At 43.0% G+C, this 24,927-nt stretch overlaps 1 protein-coding gene across 2 annotated transcripts in view; it reads left to right on the plus strand.

Moving 5' to 3' along the window:
- The first annotated feature begins 2,169 nt into the window (after positions 1–2,169).
- Positions 2,170–24,927, plus strand: part of ZNF827 (zinc finger protein 827) — a 110,428-nt gene continuing 87,670 nt past the window's right edge. For both annotated transcript variants that reach the window (XR_012042703.1, XM_072862766.1), the window contains exon 1: positions 2,170–2,268. Coding sequence is in view for 1 of the 2 variants with exons in the window: in XM_072862766.1 (XP_072718867.1) it covers positions 2,226–2,268 (43 nt within the window). In the remaining variant the exon portion in view is untranslated. The remainder of the gene's footprint in view (positions 2,269–24,927) is intronic.

Raw genomic sequence — 24,927 nt, forward strand, 5'->3', positions numbered from 1 at the left:
TTCTGAGGGAATTCTGACTCTGACTCCCAATCATGATCAAGGGTAAGGTAGCTATTTGAACTCATCTCCACCCCAAAAAATCTCCAGCCCTGCTTCTGTCAGTTATACACTTTGTTTCTTACTTCTGGATTAAAAATAAGTAAATCTCTCCATGCAAATGGAGTATTTTAGCTGTATGGTGAGGTGATAAACCAGCTGAAGTCAGAAGGAGTGTCTCAGAAGGATTTTGTCTCAGTAGAAGTGTACTCTGTACATGTGGTTTTAAAACTCAGAATTGCACATGCATGCTAGTGAACCTGAGATTCTCATATATATAATCTTTTGAATCTTATTTAGGTTGTTTTCTCCTGTAGAAAACATAATCATGGCTGTAAAATGGGTATAATATTATTTAAAACCATTCTAACTTGAGGTGATTAAGAGTATAAATTGACTGTTTAAAGGTTGCAGATCTGCTGTTTTGTGTTTTCCTGGACAGTTGTTTATTAAAAAAAAAAAAAGTATTTTGAAGTCAAGATAAAAAATGATATAAAATGATGAGTCAGGTTGTCAAAAGCAAAAAAAATCTAACAGGTATACATGCTAGAATAATGCATTTTTTTATTTTTGCAACATCTGACTCATGATTTCGATTATGTATTCTGCCAAGTTCAAAGTTTCCTTACACAAAGAGAGCGCTATATGAAACAACTGTGCTTCAAACCATTTTACTTCAATTGTAGTAACAGGTTTTAGAGTTTAAATCATTAACAACCTCTGTGTGAACTTTTATCCAAATGACTGCAAGTCACAAAGAGAGCACTTCTCTTTCAGGAAGTACCTTTTGTGCTTTAGTGAGACCCAATCCCTCTTCTATTTTTTTTCCCCACCTTCATGTCTGTCTTTGAAGAAAGCTGTGTGATTTGTGAAGTAATGAAAGTATGTATCAGTTAATGAAAACTGCTATCCTGGCTTCATAATGCACGCTGGAATTGCTTCAGGATAAAGCTTCATATACCTGCATTACAGCAGGAAAAAAAAGTAAATTTCAGAAGTCCAGATTGCTATGTGCACTGTAGGAGTATTATGTAGCAGTTAAATCAACCATTAGGGGTGACCTAATCTTGATTCCCCCCCCCCCCCCGCGCACACACACTTCTCAAGGAGTTGTGATGTTCGTGCTGCTTGCATTCTTTCCACTTTTTAAAACCTGCACTAGAAATTGTCAGAACCTGATACTGGAACAAGCGTATCCACATACTAACTTGCCCACCTTCCTTTCTGGCTTATTTTGTACACTTCACTTGGCACGGAGGGAGCTGTAGCTCATCACCCTCTCCCCCCCCATACAGAAGTTCAGTTCCAGTAAGCCCCTCCGGCCCCTGTGCTGTGTGAAGGAATAGCTGAACACATCCAAGAAATGCTATGGGGTTAGCTTCGCACTAGTACGATTTTTCTTTTCTAGCACAGGAAGACAAAACGTCTTAATTTTAAAAAGGGTGGTTGTTGTTATTTTCTTTCCCACCAGAAACGAGGGAATTACAGTGCGAATGGTCGAGACCCACAAATCCCCCCCCCCCCTTTTTTTTTTTTAAAGAGCGAATTGGGAGCGGGTGCAGGACCGGGGCAGCGCATCCTCCGCCTGAACCCCGCCGGCGCGCAGCGCCGCGCCCGGAGCGGAGCAGGGGAGCGGGGGCACCTTCCCCTTTGCTCTGTGTGTGTGTGTGTGTGCGCGCGTGTGCCCGCCCGCCGGGGTGTGTGTGTCTGTGTGTGTGTGTGTGTCCCTGCCTGCCTCTCGCTGCCTGCCTGCCTGCCGCCCGCGGGCGAGCCGTGAGCGCCGCCGCCGCCGCTGCCCTTTGATCCCGGCGTTAGTGTTAGTTAGGGGCCGGGAGGCGCGCGGGGCGCAGCCCTCGGCACCGCCGCGCCAGCCCTCGCCCCGGCACGGCGCCCGGCGCCCGCTCGCCTGCCGGGAACACATCCCCGGCCGCTGAGGGATACTGCGACCGGGGACAAGCCAGGTGCACGACCGGGTTGGGGGGGGAAGGAAAAGAAAGAGAGAGGGAGAGGGAGCCCTTCGCGGTGGCTCCGGGAAAACCGGCTTCAGCCCCCTTTCCCCCGGCGAAGAGGGAAAACCCGCCCCGGTTAGCAGCTCCCCCGGGGGCCCCGGCTTTGTGCCTGTCTGTGCCCCCCCGGTCTTATTTGATCTCCCGTTAAACCAAGGAGGAGAATGTGAAAAAAGGGGGAAAATGCCCAGGAGGAAGCAGGAGCAGCCCAAGCGCCTCTCTTCACGTAAGTGCCCCCTCTTTTTGCCATTTTCTCCTTCCTCCTCTCCCCGTCTCCTTCCCCTCTGCAGCCGCCTCCGTCGTTTCGTGCATTAGTTTAGGGTTACAGAGGTGAAACTGACAAAGACACAGCCTGGGTTATTCCTCTTTTAGGTCTGAGCTAAGGCAGCCATGTTGGTGATGAACAGCCTTGTGCCCTTTTAATTTTTCCTCTCTCTCTCCTTTCCCCCCTTCTTTCTTCGCGTCTCTCGCCCTTTCCTCCCTCTCCCTCCCCTCGCCCGTGATTGTGCATTTGTGCTGGGGGGGGGGGACGACGGTGTGGGTTTCTCTTTGGGGCCAGAGCGAGGGGGGGGTCTGTTTTATTGGGGTGGGGAGGGGGGCTAGCACCGGAGGGGAGGGCGGCGAGAGGGGAAGCGGCTGCTGGCGTCTTGTGCGGAACCAGCCGAGAGGTCCGTCCCCGGCTAAAGGTTGCGGCGGGGCTGGGCGGCCCGGGAGCGGGGGGAGGCTGGCAGCGGCCGCGGAGGGGGCCGGCGGCGGCGGCGGGGGCACCCCACACCGACCCCGCGGCCACCCCCGTAGGGGGGCCCGGGCCGCCGGCGGCGGCGGGGGAAGGGGGCGGCGGGGAGGCAGACCGTGGCAGGCGAGGTCCCTGCAGAGCAGGGAGAGGCGGCGGCGGCGGGCTCGGGGCTCCTCCTGGCCGCAGTGAAATGAAGGGTCAGGCGAGCCAGGAGAGACTCGGGCTTCGGCGGCGCTGCCCCAGACGAGAGCAGCAGAGCACAGGGCTAAAGTGCATCCCGATCCTCCGCCTGCGGGCACCCCGTGCGCACGCACACACACACACACACGTCCCCTGACACAGCTCACCCTGCCCTGCTCCTTCTCCCTCCCTCCCCCCTCCCTGCCTATTTTGTCCCCTCTTTGCAAAACAGTTAACTTTTCTCCCGCTCGCTCTCCCCCCTCTCCTTGTATTAAGCGCTCGGCAGCTATTGAGAGGGAGGCGGAGGGGAGGGGACCTAAAAATACCCTGCCCCTGCTTGGCCCCAGGGTTGGTTTAAGGAGAGCGGGGGGTGGATGGAGGGGTCATTTGTCTGTCTCCGGCACATCTGCTCGGAGCGTGTCTGTAGCCCCTCTGCGCTGGGCTCGGGGCAGGGCGAGAACTGAGCCGCCGGTGCCGGAGCCTGGCTCGGTCACCGGGAGTTCACCGGGGCGGCCCCGGCCCCTGCCCGAGGGGCGCCGCTGCGGGCGGAGCGCGGCCCGTCCCCCCTCGGCTGTGCGGGCGAAGGGGCTGGGGCAGCGCTCCCCCCGCCCTTCCAGCACCGGCACACGGGCCGGGGCCAGGGGTGTCGGCGCGGGGGGGCGGCACTTGCAGCCCCGCAGATATTTCTCTCTCCTTTGCCTTTCCGCCGGAGCCGAGTTAAGGGCTTGAGTCGTGGTGGGGTTCGCTCGGGGGGTTTCGGTGGGGTTTTTTTCTCCCTTCCCCGCCTCTCGCCGTTTGCCCCCGCGCAGTCCTTTCGTGGTCCGCCCGCTAGAGGAGCCGAGCCGGCAGCCCAGCCGGCAGCCCCGGCGCTAATTCCCCGCGCAGAGCGCCGGCCGGGGCGGCTGGCACGGGGGGGCGGCGGCGGGAGCGCGGCGCCCGCCTCTGCAGCGCCCCGGCCCCGGCGCGGCGGGCGGGGGCAGGGGCCAAGCCCGGGCGCGCAGGGCCTTGCGTGGCCGTGGAGGGGCGTTTCGGGGAGGGGGGTGGGCGAGCGCCGCCGCCCCGGTTTGGCAGAAGCCCTGCGGGAGCGGGGAGGCGAAAGGGGGCTCTCGGGGCGGGAGGAGGCGGCGGGGCGGGCGCTGCGGGCGGCCCGGCGGCTGACCTTGCCCTCGCCCCCGCCCCGGTGCGGCTGCCCTCCGCCTGCCTCTCGGGCTGACATCAAACCTGGGCTCCATTTTAGCTCGCTCGGGCGTGCCGCTCCCGTGCGCGGCGGCGGGGGCTCGGCTCCGGCGCCGGGCTCTCGCCTGCCCCTGCCTCCGGGTTGCGCCTGAGGCTCCCCTCGGCCCCGACCTCCTGACCGCCCGCGCCTGGGGAAGTCACGGCTTTTTCTGGGCCAAGGAACAATTGCCTTCATTGTGCAAATCGAGTTGTGCGTGTGTTATTTGGGTTTTTGTGTGTGGTTGTTTTTTTTTTTGATGCACGGCCTGATTTGCAGTTCTTTCGGATTAATTTTTTATTTCAGTTCATGGGAGTTTTTGTCCTGATATGTGAAACACGCACATGCTCTATGTCCCACACGAATGCTACTTTTTAATGGGATTTATTTATTTTACTTTCTTTCACAACTAGATTGCATCGGATTAAAAGCTATTCTTTGACAATAATAATACATTAGATAATTCAGGAAGAATTGCAGGAGTACTGTTCTAGCCTGCAGTCCTGCAGATTCAGAAAATGCCTTGGAATCCACTGCATTCAGTGTGCAAATGCTATAAATAGTGATTTATTTTTTTTTAGCAACATGTTGCTTTAATGGGTACTCAGTGTAAAATACATTTTTATTCTACAATTTCTGCTGGGTGTAGCAATACATTTCTTAGAGGAACAGTGTGTGTATTTCATTTTGAAGTATTAATGATGGCAGAAGAATGTAAAGTACACCATGCGCATCTAGAAGGAAGACGGCTAATACTGTATTCAACCTTAACTCTGCCCCACTGTGGGTATCGCACTATGATTCACTCCTAAGTTATGTTACAGGTTACTGCTGGTACATGAATGCTCTCCAGTGCACCGAAATGATGTAGCATCTTACTGAACCTCTCTGTGATATTTTGGATTCTGTTGCAATTGTTTGGGATATAAATAGTAAGATGTTGATACACAGAATAATTTACTAGTGTTACAATGTAACTGAGCAAATGTCTGGCAACTCCTGTGGACTCTAGTATAGCTTAGATAGGAAGCTGTGTTCTCAGGACCTCTAGGCCTTAATTAATTTCTTATAAATTGTTACGTACCCTGAAATGCACCTGAAGAACACTGTCATGCTGCTTGAAGTGACAGTACACAGCTGCTGCTGACCAGGACCCTGATTTTATACTTCTGTCCATTGACTTCATTGGACAGCCGTCGTGTAAATTTAGAGGTAATTTCACAAGGGAAGACTGTATTGCCAAAACACATGCTATGGTGAAGAAGTTCTCTGTATAAGAGTTTGCTAGAGATGTATCTGGCTGTTGCAGCAATTTAACTTAGTTTCAAGGGCGTTGCTAGATATTGACGCTTCAGTTGTTGAATTAAAAAAAGGGACTAATATTATTAGATGCGATAATACTGTGTTTTGGTGGCATCTGCTTAAAAGGGCAGAGTTAAGGTTGAGCTCCCAGTCATTGGATTTGCTTACAACATAATTTAGTTTGGAAGGGTCCTTTGGAGGTCGTCTAGCCTAGCCCCCTGCTCAAAGCAGGATGAACCTCAGGGTTCAATCAGGGGGATGGGCCCTTTGAGACACTGGTATTAACATGTATTGTAAGCAGAGTTTCCGTGTGTAAGGAAGTCAGTTTTTGGGAACTGTTTAGTCACAGGTGCCAGCAGAATGTCTTCACTTACACTCTATGAAATACAGGAGAAAGTGCATCCTTTTTAATTTAAGATACAAGTGAATGAGGAAAGGACTTCAGGAGTTCCTGCATAGACAATGGCTCATTCATACCCAGACTAAACACTATGGCAGTGTAGACTCAGTTTATAATGACAGAGTTAGGTCCATAAGTTAAAAATTTTCCCAGTGCACGTGTGTCTTAAGATTATTTTTGGATGTGACTAACTCAGACAACTCAATTCATTTTCACTGGAATGCTTCAAGGAATTTTGCTCATTCCTTAGTGTGTGTGTGTTAGGGGATCCCCCCCCCCCTTTCAGCTACTTCAGCACTTAATTTTTTTTTTTTTCCTCATCTATTCAATTAGCATCAGAATCTTTAAAAATGTGTGTATAAATACAATTTTACTGTTTTTCTTGCCCTTGTTGTCTTACTTTCCATTCTCCCTCACACTATTATTTCCTTTTCTGAGAATTCCTGAAAGTCTGTTTCCTCTGAACTGCACAAATGTGACTTGGAAGACTTCAGCCTGAAAAGTAAAAGTTTTGGGAAGTTTTGAAGCACTCAAGTAAATGTTTAAGATCTAGACCACTACATTGCCTTAAGCGTAGCAATCGATACTCCTTGGGGTTTGGTTCTGTCTCAGAGGCTTGTAAGCAATGCAGTTTGTGAATGAATGCCACAATACCATTTATACAAAGCTTGCATTTGTTATAGAGTATCAGGCAGAATTAGATGCTACACTGAGGAGTTTGAACTACTACTACTTTCTGAAGAATGTGTTTAATGTAGGACAAACTGCAATGGTATTTTCTGTTGGATTTATTTTGTTAAGGAAGGACATGCAGAATTGATACAATATTAGTTTCAATATCAAAAGCTAGATATGTGATAATGAGGGGGCATAACTTCTTGCTTTCGTGGTCAGGTATAGTGTTAGATAGTCCAGATACTGTGTTGAAGTGTTCAGCTGTTTCTATACAGTAAAAAAACCCTTAAACTCTGTGAAGCTTTTTATTATATTGTTTTTTATTGCTGGATTATATCATCAGAGTGTAAAGAAAATACTGTCAAGTAAATTAACAGTGATTTAGAGCTTCCTTCTTTTTTATTCCTGCAGCTTACTTTATTTGATACTTTCTGGTAGCAAGAGAGAGTGTGTTGGATGGGTTTTTCAAAAGACTTTCCAATGTCAGAAAAGCCTTTACTATCATTCGGCATTCAAGAGTTGCCTCCAAGACAAAAGGCTTTTGCCAGGAACAGGAATCTTTCTCTCTTAATAGAGTTTATTACCTTACTAGCAGACATTGCATGTACAAGGCGAAGCTTTTAACATATTTTCTATTTACTTTTTTTAACCTCTTACCGCTGCAGGGATCATGATATAGCTCATTGTCGACAAGAGGATCCATGTAGGGAAAATTATTATTCTTAGTATGATTAGGTTAATAATTTCATTGCTGCTATCATGGTTGTCCTGGTGGTACTGTAATGCACCTCTCAAATGAACAGCATCCTTTTGGTGGATGGAGTAGCATCCACACTACTCTACCTCAAAACACTGTTCTTATTTTGTCCTTCTCGTGATGGCGAAGTCATCATAGACTTTTCAGAAATATCTTCTCCCTTTATGGGGATTCTTTCTGACATGTAAAGTCTCTGTCTCTTTATATTTGTATGCTAATGGATTGTTGTTTTTTTTTCATTATACAAATGAAGTCACTTGTATAAAATCATTCAATAATCAATGTCTAAACCCATTCAATGGTAGACTATGTCTTAGTGTTGTCTGATAGTATGAAATATGAATAAATCACACTGGAGTATAAACTGGACTACCAAAGAGTCAGTGTTGTGCTCATTAAGCTATTTAAGTCTTTAGGATCCTATGAATTAGATTTTAGAGGGGGTGGGGGTGCAAAAGATTATAGAAGAAAAACACAAACTTTTTAGTTGGCCAAACAGGAAAATCTGCAGGTAGAGCAGTGGAATTGGAAATGTAAGAACATGCAGACAGAATGCATTTTTACTTTTAAATTTTAAAATGGATAAAGAAAGAGTATGACTTAATCTTTGTAACAGAGTGATTGTTGTCTTTTTCATATGTAAGAAGGCAGGAGTAGGAGGAATTAAGTTTAGAAAAAAAAAGAAGAGCAGCCAGGAGGAGCTGGCTGTTCAAAGTGAAGTATTAGTAATTTCCTATAATTTAATCAGACCAGATCCCAGAGCAAGATAATGAGAGCATGACCTACAAAAGAGGACTTTTTGGAAGTTAAAAGGGTTTCTAACATGAAGCTTCACAAGGCATGTGATTTGTCATGAAGCATCATATAGAGGACTTTTTTTTCTTTCACATTGCAAAGAAATCATAATATAGACATTAGTTTGGATGATTAGGGAGAGCTAATATGGCTTATGCCTGGAATCCTTTTACCGTTACAGCTGTTAACCTACTCCAGAGTCATTCTTGAAGAGCGCATCTTCTGAATAATATTTTGTCCTGGTTTTCTAGTATACCATTTTTTGTTGCCTGTTTTGCCATTCATGGTAAGTGATTTGTATCATTTAGGTTTATGTATACAAAACCTTCAGGATTTATGGAGGCTAAAGTATCATGTGTTTTACAAAAAAAATAATATGCAAAAAATCTGGACTCCAAAGTAGCGAGCAGTATGTAATAGAATCCCGTTTTCAAGGGGGTGGGGGGAATTGTCTTCCTCTTTCTTTCTGCCCCCCAAAGTAAAACTTTTTATTCCACTTAAAAAAAAAATGTTTTCTATGAAGAATAATAAATGATATGGGCTGATATGGGCATGAAGAATAATAAATTATATTGGGCTGAAGGAAAAAAAGAAACCCTCAAAAAGGTGGGTAATATCCCTTTCCCCATGGATTTTTTTTTTTTTTTTTTTTTTAAATGTAGTTAAAGAATAAAACTCGGACTTGACCCATACTTCAGTTGAAAGAATGCTTGCTGCAGGGCACAGTCAGCATTGGTTCTGCACATATATTCTGCATTGTGGCTACTTTAATGAAGGATTCAGCAACATGTATCCATAAGCTCACATGAGAGCTTGTCTTTTAGTTTTTGTTCTTTTACAGACCTTAGGGTCACAATTATGGAAGCATTATGCTCCTCAAGACAATTTCTCTTTTCCTCACGTACCTTCAGTAGCATTTACAGGCTGGTATCCTCTTTGGTCTAGACTCCAAATATTTTGAATGCTCAGTCTGAACCTGTCGGCTTAGTAGTGAGCTCTATTCCTTAAAGTTTCTCCTGCCTTTCAAGGGATTTCCTGCTTGTGGTGTAATTGCACTGAGTAGTAGAATCCCAAGTTAAGCCTAACACTAAGACAAGCGTGGTCCATTTTGCAGGTTAAGAATTCACACAAAGTCCAAGTTTGATTAATTTGGAATCATGAAAGAGTTATGGGGGATTTGTTTGAAAAACATGCAGTAAAGAGAGAAAAACTGGGCTGCATAAATAGTCCTTTCACTCATTCTTTTCAATACTCAGGCAGCAGGGATGGAAGCTGGGGGGAAAGAATGACTAGTGCTGATAGTACAGTAGACCAAGAGAGAGAAGTTTTTATGCAAGACTGATGATTTAGCTGCTGTTTAGAATAAATTGTGTTCAAAATGAAAGGGTTACCGAGTGGTAGTGGTCTTGTAATGGATGGTTTAATCAGCAGTTTTGGAAAGTGAAATTAGGTTCCAAACATCTGCACTGTTTCGTTTCTTTTATTTGGGGCGCTCTCTCACTAGGGTAAAAATGAAATTTTTGAAGCAACTCAAAGCAAGCTACTGTCATCATCCCTTTGAATTCTGCATGGTCCTACCTCTAGGGATTCCCTTCCTCAAGAAGGATTTATAGCTCTGCTGGCCCTCATCTGGGGTTTGCTGCTTGGATGTGTTTTTCCTCTATTGTGGGGCTTTCTATGCAGGTACAAAAAATTCTTCCCTGCATAGTCTTAAGTTTTATCTGAAAGTTTCTGAAAGGGAGAAGATTTGGTGCAAGCTTACTTTAAAATTACAACTTCCTATTTTAAGTGAATGTTTTGGACATGTCCTGGATCTTGGTGCTTATGTTAGCATTTGTAAGATGCTGTATCAGTGCAAAAATGAGAATTCTGGTGAATTCTTAAAAATAAATGGCAAATAATTTTTAAAAGAATACATTAAAAGTATTGATGGCTTTAACAAGTGTGTATTTAGCTTAACAAGTGATCCCCATGTGTAAGTTTATTAACGAACACAAGTTCTTTGCAAGCTACTTCTAGACTTCACTTTGACTTGTGTAGTAGTACAAATAATTACTCATCTCAAAAATTAAAATCAGAACAGATCTTCCACAGCTAGATGATCATGCAGTGAGAAGCAGGTAAGGAACAGAGAGAGTGGCAGGCAAGTGGATTTAGATAGCAGCTGGTGGTGTAGCTGTTTGTGTTTGCATGCTTTCCTGAAGCACAGCCAGAGTCTTTCCCCTTATAGACCACTGTGCCAAATCTAGACCTGGCAACTAGTGACTGAGGACCCATTTCTTTATCTGTGTTTGGAGCAGAACTTCCCCTTATCTACCTCTGTATTTCTAGCACTTTGAGCCCATAAGGAGCCCTTCTCAGTCACCAGTGTAAGCATAACAGCCTAGGGCTGCTCTAATTTCTGCTGCCCCCAGGCTCTCACCCTGCCCCTTGTTCTGGAAAGGAAGGGCTGACATAATCCTTTGGTCAATTCTGCATTGCCAAAGGGAGTTCTTTGCACAGTGAATAACTCTGAAGGGGGCTCTTCTGCCCACCTTGAGGTACTTTTACATTGCCCATAAGGTCTAAATAGACTTCACCATAATTGTTTATATTGTCTTCCTGCACAGTGCTGTGCCACATTGAGATAACAAAGCAAGCTCTAAATAAGCTACCTTGTGTACAGGAGGCAGTTATCACAGCAGTCTACCCAGGTTAATTCAGCTATAATACTTGTGGGTATACTCAAGCTGGCTCAGATATCGCTACGTAGCACTGTGTTATTTAGTATAGACATACTCTCATGAGAATCAGAGTTGTTGTCTTTGAAGGCATTTACTGGCCTGTGTAAAAAGTGTTGGTAAAGCCCACAGAGTTTTCAGCCAAGAAATGCACTTTGAAAAAATAAAATCAAATCCTTCTGCCATTGGCACACTTGTTTGTTTGTTCAGCAGAAAAGCCAGCAATGGAATGGACATGAACATGAAACTTCCCCTTCGCTTCTAGCTATTCCTCTGCATCTGAATTTTAGGTGGCTTTTTAGGCAGAATGTAGAAGCGGGTTGCTGCCATTTATGCTGTGTCTGTGCCCTAAGTAGCCATAGTATTAGTTTCTTGTACCAGGAGCTTGGCAGAGAATCCTAAACCTCTTTAAAATGAGATAAGGTTTGAGGAATGTCCACTTTTTATTCAGTGCTTGCACATTAATTATGTGACCTCTGACTTTTCTTAAGGTTGAAAGCTGAAGCAGTGCCTTAAACAGTGTGTCTAGGAGTGAGGAGTGCCTATTCCACATGGACAGGTCTGCTTCTGTGTGTTCACCTACCACTAAGAGTAGCTTCCTAATCCTCTCTTATTTGGCTTTGCTTGTTAACCCCAAGCAATCCTCTCAGGGACAGAGAAAGCAGCTGTCTTTGGTAGCAAACACAGCACGACAAAACAAACACTTCTTGAAGCTTCCCTTAGATACGTTACCATAATATCATCCTTGTGGGAGGAATTAGAAACACAGAGAATATAATTTGCCATGTTTTAATCTGACTTTGGGAGAGAGGAAAAAATTAAATTATAGGGAACTAGGTTCCTGTGACACTTATAGGAAGGAATAATTTCAGTATCTGAAACCTAAACCTTTTGTTTCTGAACCAGTTGGAAAGCTAATGTGCATAAAGCATCTCAGGTGAGTAATGGGGCAGAGTAAAATGGTAAATCGGGAGCACGTTATTTACCAAAAATAGAGCAGGAGAAGCTGCATATAGCAAAAATAAACAGAAACTAGTCAAAAACAAAGGAGATCTTTGTTAGAGCAGGTACGCTGGTCTGATGTCACCTGCTATGGTTGAATATTGCCATACTTACGGTTTGTGAGCTCGTCCCTTTACTTTGTGAGCCATTGACAGAGGTTGTAAACACAATAGGGATAATTAAAGGCATTGTAGCATCTTGATCTGAGGCTTCCCATGTTTTGTTTGCTGCAGCCTACATATTAAGGTGACATAGGGATTTCTGGTTGATTTTGATTTTTATTTTACTTCATTGATCACTGGAACAACCTTCATAAATGTGTTCTAAAGCAACAATTCCATATATTTTAAAAGTCTTTTTCTAAGAGTCAATGTTTTGAGTGGTTAGTGTGAGGGTTTATCTTTCTGTATTTTAATAAAAGGGAAAGAAAGTTCACAGTATTTGCTGTCACTACCTTTCCAACTTCAATATTTAGAATAATTTAAGATGACTTCACTGAGTTCTACTTAACATTATTTTTAAACTAGGACTTAATGTTTATTATCAGCAATAAGCCAGCTTTGCAGCCTTCCTCTGATCTCCCTTGTGCTGCTAGGTTGATGCAAATGTTATGGAAGTTGCCTTGGCCTTCTCAGATGGGGATTCTCATTGCATGGGGATGTTCCTAGGAGAGAAATAATACTGTTGTTTCATACATCTTCATATCACTGCAACTTAGAATAGACTGTGAATCGGAGATGGAAAGGGTCAGAGATGAAGCCACAGCTGGAATGTACTCGGATCTACTTATTGCTAGTTAACAGCCATTTCCAGCTGCTGTTGATCACCCAGTCTCCAGGCTGAGTCTAGGTTAGAAAACACGAGGGAGAATCGGAGTGCTGTAAAGGCTCGTGCTGTGTTCCTCCTTTGCCAAATACTCACATGTCACACAGGAGAGAACCTGGTCCTATGCGTAAACTGAACAGAAGTGTCTGGATTATTGAATATGTAGCAGTAGCGATTCTTCCGAATTGGGTGGAATGAATTGCTTTTGCCAGAATGCCACTGGGGCTGTTGGGAAGTTGAGATGTCTTATTCGTGCTCAGAGAAGGAAACAATGAGCTGACCAAAAAAGTCAAAGTAAGCATAGGTCAGAATGTACAACAGTACATCATATCATCAAGGCAGGCAAATGCAACCACTTCTTTGACAGCTTTTCAAACTCCAACATCTTTTATATGAAGAGCAGCCAGCCAGCCTCCTGCAGCAATAAAGAGACAGAGAGATAGAGAGAGAGGCTGTGTTCTTCCTTCCTTAGAAGCTAGCTGGGTTAACTTTGTGCTCAGGAGATGAAAACCTCCCTTTGCCAAGCAAGAATTTTTCTCTTGCTGTTTTACTGGTGCTGTAAGTTATAACTGTGTTCCTTGGAATGGTTTTTGGGTCCAAGAGTTCTAGACTGCAATGACAGAGCTGTTGGGGTTGTATGATGTTTGTGGGGATGTTTGGAGGCTTGGCAGGACAGTTTACAGACATGAAATCTCCAGCTTTTTTGAGTTCTTGTTTTTTCTTTTTTCCTGTGGCTCAACAGGAAGTTTTCTTCAGAGATTCTTCACACCTATTGGGAGAGCTTCACAGACAGCTTTTTTTTTCAGCTTTAATCCTGTGTAGCGCTACTACACTGATGTAGGCTAGTTTTCTTCCTTTTTCTCTTTCTCCAAAACCACTTGTGAGATAATCACTGCTTTTATCACTGATAATTCTTCTTTTTTTTCACCCTTTGCCTATCAATATTTATGGTAAGTTTTCTAGACCAGCTGGAGAAGATTGGTCAGGAAAGGTAGGAAAGTAGAGAAATACCCATTTTTCATTTTGGTAATATAACTGCTTTATCAGTGTCACTCCCTGAAGACTGCTGGCAGTTTCAGAAGTTAATAGAATGAGAAGTTATTTGGAACTGGTTCAAGAGAAGACACAGCATGCCTTTAATCCATTGGAGAGAAGAGGAAAAGTGAAGGTTGCCATTTGTATTATCCCCGACATTGTTGGCCTGGCTCGGGAAATTAGAGCCAGTAGTCGTGGAGCAGACCAGAAATACCATGTTCTTCTGTAGGACTTCTGATTACTCTTTCAGCTGAGTGTCTCCTGGACTTCTGTTTTCTACGGTAGTGATTAGACATCAGAAAGTGCTCTCAAGGATTACCTTGTGCATGAGCGAGGCAAGGCAATATTGTTTCCTTCTCCTTTGTTGTTTTTGTATAGTGCATAAGAGTACAAGCCAGGGAGTCAGCCTGCTGTCCTAGGCACATGTGACCCAACAAAAAGATAGATTCAGCCTGAAAGACAGCCTGTATTCTAATTAGATGTCCTGTAGGAAAGAAGCACTTTGCAGTTTCTCAGGGAAACCAAGGTAACAGTGGTTGAGGTTGTGTATCTGTAGAGCAGTTGTCCCTGAGGAACAGAGGTAAATGGGGAAAAAGATGGAAAACATGCTCCTTGAAATGACTAGATATGTTCTGGATGTTGCTGTATGATTTTACAGTGCTGCTGAAACCTTCTAAAGAACTTTCCTCAAGTATTAAAACTATGCTGGGCTTGCATTAGCCTGTCCTTGTACAAACCCTGGTGGGAGTTCTCCACTTCTCAAGTCCAAAATTTGACTATGCCTTTGAAGAGATGCAGGAGACGAGATCTATTGCACAGTCCTTTGTATTTAATAACTTCTGTGTGTAGAGGAAGAAGGATGATATATCATTACCCTTTTGGTTTCAGCTTCTGTGTTGTTAGTCAGGTATTTTCTGTTCTCCTTTTCTGGAAATCTCTTGCTATTACCAGAGAGGAAGGAAGTATGGAAAGGGAAATTTTACCTGATATCATGCGCATCTACCTTGCTGTAGATTTAATATTCCATTTTGAGCCCAAACCAGCTCACTGGGAAGGATTATGGCCTTCTGTGGTTTTCCCATACTCTCCTGGCACTTGCGAGGACTGGACTGTTCTTTAGATTCCCACCAGGGGCACTAAAGCATCTCTACTTTGAAGATGAAGACAGTAACTGCAGTGCTTCAGTAGCATTTGCTTGTCTTTACCTTCCCCTGTATGTTAATGATTTCTCCCTGTTTTATAGGGGTGGGGGGAGTGTGTGGCTTGGGGTGGAAGGTGGTTTGGACTTCGTAGGAGGAGAGGAAGGGAGACTGTGAACTTCATGCCCTGTGTATATGTTCAGCCATGCAGGGGGTATCGTTGGAAAGACAGCAGGTGCTCTTGCTGTGGCGTTCGGGTGGGCTGAGGGTTATGCACAGAGCAAAAGTAAATGCGGAGACAGCGGCCTTAAATAATGACAGCAAGGGAGCTTTATTTTCTGGAGCTATCACTTTGGTGTTTAGAAACCTTTTTTAAATAAACTCATTGTAATCTTGCTTATAGTAATTAAGGATTTGCTAGTAATTTAAATAGTTGGTTTTGGCAAAGTACAGATCTTCTTCTCATAAGTACTGGTACAGGTAATGTAAGGATGAAAACATTTACACAAGAATAAAAGTCAAGGAAGCAGGTAATTGACCGATTTATCAACCTTAGCAGACAATTTTTTCTGAAACATCATGGTAGCTATGGTAAATTTACTCTGGATTGCTTAAGGGCACGATCCTATATGGTGTGTACAACACATGAGGGCAACTCCTTGAAATAAACGGGTGAAGGAGCAGGTAATCAGCCAATGTGGTTTTGGTGCCTTGATTAGCCTTTTGGTCAATGGTTTGTCCCCTAGGAAAGTTTGGAATTGCCCTGGACAGCACAGCTCAGAGCACATGTAATTTATGGCTTTTTCCTTGAGCTTTTAGATCAATTTTAATCTTTCAGGTAATGTGAGAACTTTTTGTAAACTTATGGCTGTTCCCAGGCCATAATGCTGAATTGCAATTGTGATCAGGGAGTTATTTATTTTCATTGCAAGTTGTTTGTATGCAACGAAGTGGCATGTTTGAACACTTTTCTCACTTTAGTCAGCCCCTTTTGCCAGCTGAATTGACACTTGCAGCTTCTCATCTGCTTCCTTTCCAACTGTAAGGGTGACTAAAATCATGTTGCTGTGGTGACCCTGTCAGTTTTAAATGACTAGCCACACTAAAATGAGTTGCACGTATTGAGGGTAAATCAGTGTTACAATAATCTATAGCATAAACAGATCACTTTATTCTTGGCTGCTGTAAATCGTGAGGAACATGTGAGGATTCTTGTGCCTACTTTTTACTGTTGGGGTTGTGACTGTGCTGAGGCTTGCAGTGCATTTCAGGCAATGAAGATGCATTTTGTTGCAGTAAAGAGTTGAGACAGCTATCACTGCAGCCAGTTCTGGAGAGGTGGCAGGTCAGGTGCAGGCCTTAATTAAGATGAATTGTTAGCTGATGAAGACACTGAGTAAGAGCAGGCAGTTTACAGATGTAGCTCAAAAAGAGAGAACATAGGTATGCAAAATAGAGTGGACCACCAATTTTATTTGTTACCAAGTCAAATAAAGATTAGAAAGCAAAGCTTTCCTGCCTTTTTTGGCACATAGATCATACAAAATGTAATATAAGAAACTGTACTATTCATGCTTAATGCCTTATTTCAGTTTTGCTATGGAGGCTTCTTTTCTTGGGAAGTGCTCGCTACATAAAAGTGATACTGTTAAGGGTGCTTCTCCCAATTTTCTTCTGGTGTTTGCCAAAGCCTTGTGGATACCACTGACAGCCAAGAATATAATCACTTTAAAATGCCTTGAGCCATCCAGTCAGCAGATAGATTCTCTAAACCATGTCTTATGCTTAGTCTTTATCTTGGAGACTGATCATCACAGCACCAAAAAACATTGTAGGGTATGCAGAAAGAAATTCTGCTGGTCTTATTTGAGCTGTTCAAGGCAGAGGCTTACCTCTCTGAAAATGGATACATTTCCTTTGTTTCTGAGCCTTTTATTTTGGGCCATAGGTTAAGTTTTTGTCTAGTTCCATGATCATTCACATGTGCTCACCTCCTTTCTTGAAATCCATTGCCTTTTAAGGGATGAAAGGTATAAAGAACTGAGGTTGTTATTCTGCTTTTTTCTTTTAGATATCTTAATAACATAGTATGATCTTTCCATCTGCTCAAGCAAAATTGTCCAAGTGAATGGATCTTGTCTTCCATAACACCTAAACAGAACTGTATGATGATAGATTGAGAGTGCTGAGTTACTTCACTGTTTGAGCTCATAGTGATTGTCTAGTCTGACCATGGTTTTGCTTCCTTCTATCTCTTTCTCTTTTGTAAGTCAGGGATAATTGCAGCCTGAGATCTTGTCAGGGGAAAAAAAAATAATCTGTATTTTGATGTCTTCTACCTCAAATATACAATAGAAGACTATGACCTAGAATCAAACTACTACAAAGCAAGTAGCCATTTGGAAATGAGTAACTGAGCCTCTGGTTTGCAGATAGACTATGTTTAAGATAAGGCAGTTTTGTGTTTCTGCTTAGAATTTCCTAATAGAGACACTAGTTCTGTGTTCCTTATGCAACTTTTCAAAGAACATTTAATTCATGACCTGCCAAAAGCATAAAAACTCTTCTCATTCTTGGAGTTAATTGTCATTCAAGGATGGCTTTAAAATATTATGCATTCCAATATTGACCATTTGGCATTCATGTGATTATGTCCCACAATAATTTGATCTAGAGTGGAAATGAAGTTCCTTTATTTAGAGATCTGGTTGTAGCCAGCTTTTCCAAATTGTTTGCTAGAATTGTTTGGGGTTTCATTTCTAATGAAGGCCCATGGTGGGAAATCTTAAAATATTTCCCCTCCTTTATGAAGTAGACTGAGATGATAGGTCTTGACTCTATATGCTAACGATAATAGAAGTCTTGAGAATAATGTTTAATACTTCTTATTTTGGAGGTGCCAGCATCCCTATTACCTTTTGCTATTTGATACTTTCTCACTGCAACAGCCTATTGCCATAAACATCTATCTAGAGCAAAACAAAAGAACAAGCAAAGTGAATTTTGGCTAAGTAGGAATAATTTTAAGGAGTTTTTAAACTTCCTTATAACTAAGAAAAGGTAGAGTTTCTAATCACTGTGCTGAACTTAACACGTAAGTGAGCCCACAACGGTAAATGTGTGCTGATGTAAATGATACACTACCACTCCAGGTGCAGGGATCTCTCTGGGTAGACTTGAACATGGACCACTTGAACCATCAAAGATTGTTAAAGCCGATTCCAATTTCAAATAGAGCTGTGGGAATAACAGTTGATCTCCCGCATATTTAGTTTGTCCTCAAATTTATAATACTCTATCAGAATCTTAATCTGATATCATAGCTGGTTTTAAAAGACCCAGGGAAGCTTGGAATTCCTGATAAGGGACTTGAATCTGGCTCAGAGGTTGCTGCCTAAAAAAGTGTTTGGTTCTATAGCAAATGATTTATCATATTCTCTGTTTTCATCAGGCAAAAGAGGTGTATTCCTTTGATATGTTAATGTACAGACTTCAGGTTTTCAGTTGGCCATATTCCTTTAGTGTATAAATCAGTCTGATCGCTGTCTTGTGCTTTATGAAAGGTGTGCCCAAACTCAACTATAGGTTATTATAGGATGTTCATGAGGGCCTGTGGTAGAAACTTTCAATAAGGCTGGTTGTGGTATTTTGCTCAGTCTCCATAAAAGCGTTACAAGAAGAACATTGGTACCATAAAATATGTTTTGTAAGGAACATGATTTTCTATTGTTATACTGACACTTTATGTGCTTTATGAATCTGTCTTGGGGCTACTAGCCAGCCTTTGCAGCATAAGCTGACTTCAGAAATATTTGTTTCTTCTGAAAACCTCAATCATAGAGATCAACTGTCTTTGTCTGCCTTCTCTCCGGGAGTTCTAGGTATTGGTCAAGTCAGCTGATGAAAGCTTGTTGTGTAGGATGCTCTTTTGTGGCGTATCACTTGAGAAATGGTCTTCAAAAATACTCCCCTCCTGTAAGGCCATGTGTGTTCCGTTCTGTTTCATGCACATACTTCAAGTACTTCAGCTCACTGAGCCTCAAATAGTGGTAAAATCCAGCTAGAACAAAGTGATTCTAAATTATAGTGAGACAAATATTATACATATATTATTATACACACATCCTATATATATGTACATATATATGTAACATTGTTATACATATCTATTACTGTAAGACATACTGCTCTGCCCACCTACTTTTCAGGGTTGCTGATTACTGGGCCTCACTGTTAGGATATTATTTCTGGGTCTTTAGGACTTTTCTTCTCCCAGGAAGATGCTGCCAACCAATTCTAGAGAAGAGGTTTTTTTAATTAGCCAACTGCAGATGTCCCAGATAAGGCTTCTAAAGCGGTGTGCATCATATTCATTGCTGTAATCATCCTGACTGCATGGGCCAGCTCTTCCCTGAGAGGTGTAGTACTTTCTTGAGGTTTGGGATGGGAGGGAGAATCCTCTGGTGCTTTTCATTGACAAGATACGATAAGCTTTGCACCCCAAAAGACCTCAGGAGATAGGTGGCTCAGATTGTTGACTCCTCCTGCTTCCCCATTCCTGCCTCCTTTGCATCAGTTTTGTTCTGATTTCTTGGCAGAGTGATTAGTTTTCTGCCAGATCCGTGAGTTGAAATGGCTCACCAAGCAGTCAAACAAACAACAGAGCAAATGTAAGGGAAGGCAGAGGACCACCACTTCTGTCAGTCTTGAGCTTTTGTCACCTTTAACAGTGTCTTCTAACTGCACTCTTAAGGCAATGCCTGTTTATTTGGTGCTTCAAATCTCTGAGTCCCAGTGGAAGCAATACTCCTCAAACACTGACCCCACAGTTACTAACTATAACCTCTTGCCTAAAACAGAAGAATAGTTAATCTTTCTTGGAGACAAGATGTCAAACATCCATCGTACTAGGAGTTATCTTTTGAAGAACTTGTTTTGGGGGAAATCAGATGTCACTATAAGGTCCTATCTTGTGGTCTGTCAACAGCCCTGAGAACCTTAATCAAATAGTGACAGCTTACCTCAGGAGAAACCATGTATTTCTGTCCTCTTCCGTAGATACTTAGCTAGTAAAAGAAGGATCTTTTTGGCAGGTAATGAAATCCACTTGACACATTTATTCTGGGGCTTATGGCTGAAAATAAAAGGCCACTGTCTCTGTTTCCCATCTACCACAAAATTCTTCTCCTTTGAGGGAAAGGAAATAAAGGCAGTTTTATGTTGTCTGTGACAAGTTTTTTCAGTAATCCATCCTGCTTCCCTTCTTCCTCGAAAGAGTCCATCACACCTGGATTCTGCCTTTGAGAGGAAACTGAGGTGCCGTACATGCATTTTGACCTTTTATGGTTGTCTAGCAGTTGGCAAACCTGAATGCATGGTACTTCTGCACATTTACAGTTGTTTGTGCATATGGGCAAAGCATCTTGAAGGGTTCCAGTTACTGCAAGGTAATTAACTTTCTCTAATCTTGTTCGTCTTGGAGCCCTCTTTTAAAAAAGCAGTACTAGAGAAATTGCTAGGTGAATATTCTGGGGTTTTCTTGTAAGTGGATTTTTTTTGAAGTCACTTTAAGTTAGGGATAAAAGTAGAGGATATATGCCTCGTCTTTAAAAGCTATGCCTTTCTTTTCCCCTCTCCTCCTTCCCTCCAGTTAGGAAAATCATTATTTTAGAAGATGTGGAGATGAAATACAGAGTCCTACCTAGGCTTCTTTTCCTGTCTAATTGTGTGAGTATTTTCACACATCTTAAACACAGTGGAGAAGGACAGAACAGAAGAGCTATGGCTTTTTGGCAGTTCCTTCTTGCAGCTGTGCTGCTCTCTCTAGGTCAGCCTGCGGTAGAGAAATTTGGTTCAAGCACCGGCAACACTGCTAAACCATTTTGTGATGAGGTCAAGAGTTGAATAATCATCCCGGTGATAAGTGAGCGAGCCAGAAATTCCATTCAAAGAGGACAGTGACTTCCTGTGCTGCTTACCTATTATAGGTCACAGAAATCATGAAGGGAAAGCAGGGGACTGAGGGCACTCTAGCACATGACTGTTTATGTAACTGTGACTTTTAAGTTTTATTTGCTGCTGTTGATATAATAAAAGGAGTTAAGGCAGGCCTTTGTGTCTTTATTAAAATAATGATTTTCTTGCAAGCATCCCTATGGGAAATTCGACATAGCTGCTGCTCTGGATATATAGTCTAATCAGATGTGGCTGTAAGTGCTTTTTAGAGGTGGAGCCTGTGGAGTGTCAGTGCACTGTGTGCCCAGCTTCTCTGAGGTAGGCCTACAGCACACACAGCCACGTGGTCTGGTGGGTGTGGGAACCCACAAAGGTTGTTCAGCCCAAAGAAGTGACATTCACTCTTTTTTATTTGAAATGCTTAAAAAACAGCCTGAATACAAAAAGGGTAGTTTGTAGGCAGCTAGGCTGAGCAATTTATGTAGGATACCACAGAATAGACTTCCCAGATATGACTGCCATTTTTAGGCCTGTGCATGCTGCTTTCTATAGTACCTGGTTGTGAAATTAGCAAGGCTTTATGTAAAGCTGACACCCAGAGACAAAGTGAATTAGAAAGTGATATGATATTAGCAAGTGATCTCTTGTAATTATTTTTTACCGTTGCTAAAATGATGCACTCACATAGTGTACATAGTTACCTAAAGGTATCTACTGTATTCAGTCCTTAGCTCCTTCATTCTTTTCTCCTCTGTATTACCTGGTCTGCACTAAATTCTGATGTGACACTTTTGTGGCTGATTGTTCTCACTGAATGTGCCGTTTGCAGTTAGGACTTCAAGTTCCTGTCCTCTAATTTCATCCTGGAGCTTCTCCAGTATAGCTTCTGCTTTCCTTGTTCCACTAAAACTGTTCTGCCCAGGGGGGCTAGCAACCAGTCTCTGGCAAATTTCAAGGCTTCCGTGCCAGTGGTACGGATTTGGCTGGGTTTGGCTGAAGGAAGTGAGCATCCTTCTGTATTCCAGTTCTAAAGGGCGTAGGTTGGCTGACTGTTGCAGAGCTAAGGTGGAGACATTGTGGGCCTGTGTTCTCTTCTTGAACATGCAGCCATCATGTGATGGGAAACTCCTCTTATTTGGATATGATGCTGATGGTAACAGTCATGATAGAACCTGGGTTACAGCACCTGTAAAAAGAGGGTATTCTGAAATGGACTGCCAGAAGAGTGAATTTTGGCCTGTGGCCTGATCCCTAATCCTCGTTTGAGGGTTCCGAAAAAGTGGACAGAAGGGAGTAGGTCATGGGAAGCCATCCTGGAGGCCAAATATGAGCACACCAGTTTACTATCTGTCTCACCTCTTCCTTGTCCATGACTAGTTAAATGCCTTTACAGTTGTCCATGCCTTCTCGGTTGTCAGCTGCTGCTTCTCTTCATTCACCCTCCTTTTCTTGCTATTCTTGATAAAAGTCCCACGAGGCTAAGTTCTAGGTTGCTCAGGTGTTGTCTCTGCCTTATTTTTGATGCATCTGCCTATTTACTTGGCCTTAAACTGATTGCTCATCTGAGTCAGTCTGTGTTTCCTCAGAACTCCTTATGGATGGCTTACTGCTTCATTTAAGTTTAATGCATCCTTTTAAATTCTGTAGGTATCTTTGCAGAGCTCCTCAGTTCCCTAGTTTAAACCTATTGCTTAATCCTAGCTCTTTCAGTAGGCCTAGGTATAGTGTATAGTATAAGATATACAAAGAATGGTTTATGATAGGTGTTAGAGATGGAATAAGATAAGCTGTTGGGGCAACAAATTAGGAAGATGACCTGGGTGCCAAATAGCCAAAAAATGCAACTGTAACTTTATTTAGATTGACACAACTTGAATGATCATCTCTGAAATCCTTATATAGATCAAGATATTTGATATCAAGGTAATAAAAATGAGGTTTGGCTCTCCTGTCCTTTTAAATCCTGGTCCTGTAGATTCCCAGATTTATCTTGAAATGTAACTGCTGAAGTTAGGGCAATCTTACCTAATTTATCTCATCAGCAATTTTCCTGTGCGCATTTCTTTGAAATTATTTGACTTCTTTCATATTTGTTTTAATTTTCATTCTGTAATCCCATAATTACAATTTCCATATGTTTCATATCACTGTAGCATATGGATTTGCAATGTTAATTCTATATTGAAGTTCTTTAATTTACTCATTGCACTGAATGATTAAAGTGAAATTTTGTCCCTCTTAGCCTGAAAATTCAGTCTCTTCGGGGTGAGCTCCTTAGCTGTAGCCTCTTCTCAGATAATCTCTGGTGGTTCAAATGGTGTTCTTTCAATCATGTTTTCACTGCCTGTGTCTGTCGCTCTATGCCACAACTTGGATACTCTTCTCTTTTCTGTGTGCTGCACAGGCTGTTTCTAGATCTAGCCTGCTACATTTGTATTTCTCCACTCCAAGTCCTACAAAGTGGAACTCTGGATCATCTCACACTTGCCACTTTCAGGAATGGCATGTGTACATTACATTGGGTACCGTTAAAGTTTCCAGCATTTGAACTGGGTGGCTCAGTATATAAATCAACAAACGTGTTTGTCTTCAGTTTTCAGATATAAATAGTTTGGGCAAGTTAATATTTACATTTCTATTGATAGCAGGGTCAAATTCTAATCACCACTCTAAGTAAAAGGGCAGATGCTCACAAAGTGAAATAATGTACTTTGGGATCAATAAGATTTGTCTGTCAAACTGATCTCTTGAAGAGGAAACAGAACTTCTCCGTGTTTGAAAACAAGCAGACGAGTGGGTGAGCGAGGGAAACTGGCACTTCTTCAAACAGTGCTTCTGCACGCATTTGTGGCTTTGCCAGAGATTGTTTGATATTGGGCTACGTCAGTGGCAGCAGTCGCCCAACAACTTTGGTGCCTTTTGTCATCGCTGACAGGAGTGGGAAGTACTTGTGTGAGGCTTCTGGCTGCTGTGTGATGGGGTAGTCCTGAAGCATGCAGGACCTGTAACTTCCACTAGCCTCTGCCAGTGGCAAATGGTTTGGGAAGCAGTTCTCCTTCCAGAACTGCCATGGAAATCAGGAAGGAGAAGCATTGGCAAGTCTTGACTCGAATCACATTGAGAAGGGGCAATCTGATGAGTGGTTACTTGGTAAAAGTTGGTGAGATTCCCAGCCAGGTCTTGTTCCAAATGAAGTCAGTGAGAATTTGCCTCTTAAATCTGAAGTTACTTTTTCCTGCTTTGCAACTTCCATGTTGTTTCTTACCCATTGTTTAGCATTTCAGGCTGCAATAGAAATGAAATGCCAGTAGCTTAATGTTCATAAGTACTTCTGTAATAACAAACTATGCTATGTTTATGGTGGAGAGAAGAAATTTAAATGCGGTATTACATTTCTATTTCTAGCTTTCAAGGACTTCTCACTGGAGCTTCTTAGCGATGTTGTGAGAGAAGGGAAAAACATGTCATGCAGATCTTCTGCCACAGATGTGAAATACAGCTGAAGTTTCTTGACAGACATGTGGAGGTTGGCTCTTGTTTCAGACAAACCTGGTCTGGGTGTCCCATGAACCCTCTGAGTTCTGAGGGAGGGTTTGATTTAATTTGAAATCATAGGAAAGTTGGTGGATTGGGCTGATTTCTCCTGGAGTTCTCAAGCTTGTTCAAACTCACAGGCTCACAAGTCAATGTGAATTAAAATCCTGCCCTGAAGGCCTTGAATGGCAACTTTGCTTAGAAATTAAGTTGCCAGGCTTAACTGTTATGCTTCTAAACCAATTCACTACTGTTTAAAAGGAGGCTTGACTGAGCTCATGATAAGACAGTGATGCTGGCTTTTTTAGCATTAACCTTACAGCCTTAAAATACAGTGGACTTGATACTGCAGCAACTGAGGGAATTACTGAGAAGAGGAAAATTAGAACTGTGTCAGCAGTTAGAGGTCTGGTTTCTGGGTACAGAAAGAAACTGCACTGGTGGAAAAAAAAAAATCCAGCTGGCTTTTGGGATAGAGATGCTGCAAAGGAAATTTGCCCTTTGTTATGGAGACCCCTTGGAGATTTGAGAGTGCTTGAGTGGTTACAGGTAGATTAGCAACAGGAGGGGGAGCTCTCACTACATTACCCAAAGAGGAGGGAAATTCTGGACTTGGT

Source organism: Ciconia boyciana, chromosome 5 (genome assembly GCF_034638445.1).
Source record: "Ciconia boyciana chromosome 5, ASM3463844v1, whole genome shotgun sequence".
In the NCBI taxonomy this organism is placed as follows: Eukaryota; Metazoa; Chordata; class Aves; order Ciconiiformes; family Ciconiidae; genus Ciconia; species Ciconia boyciana.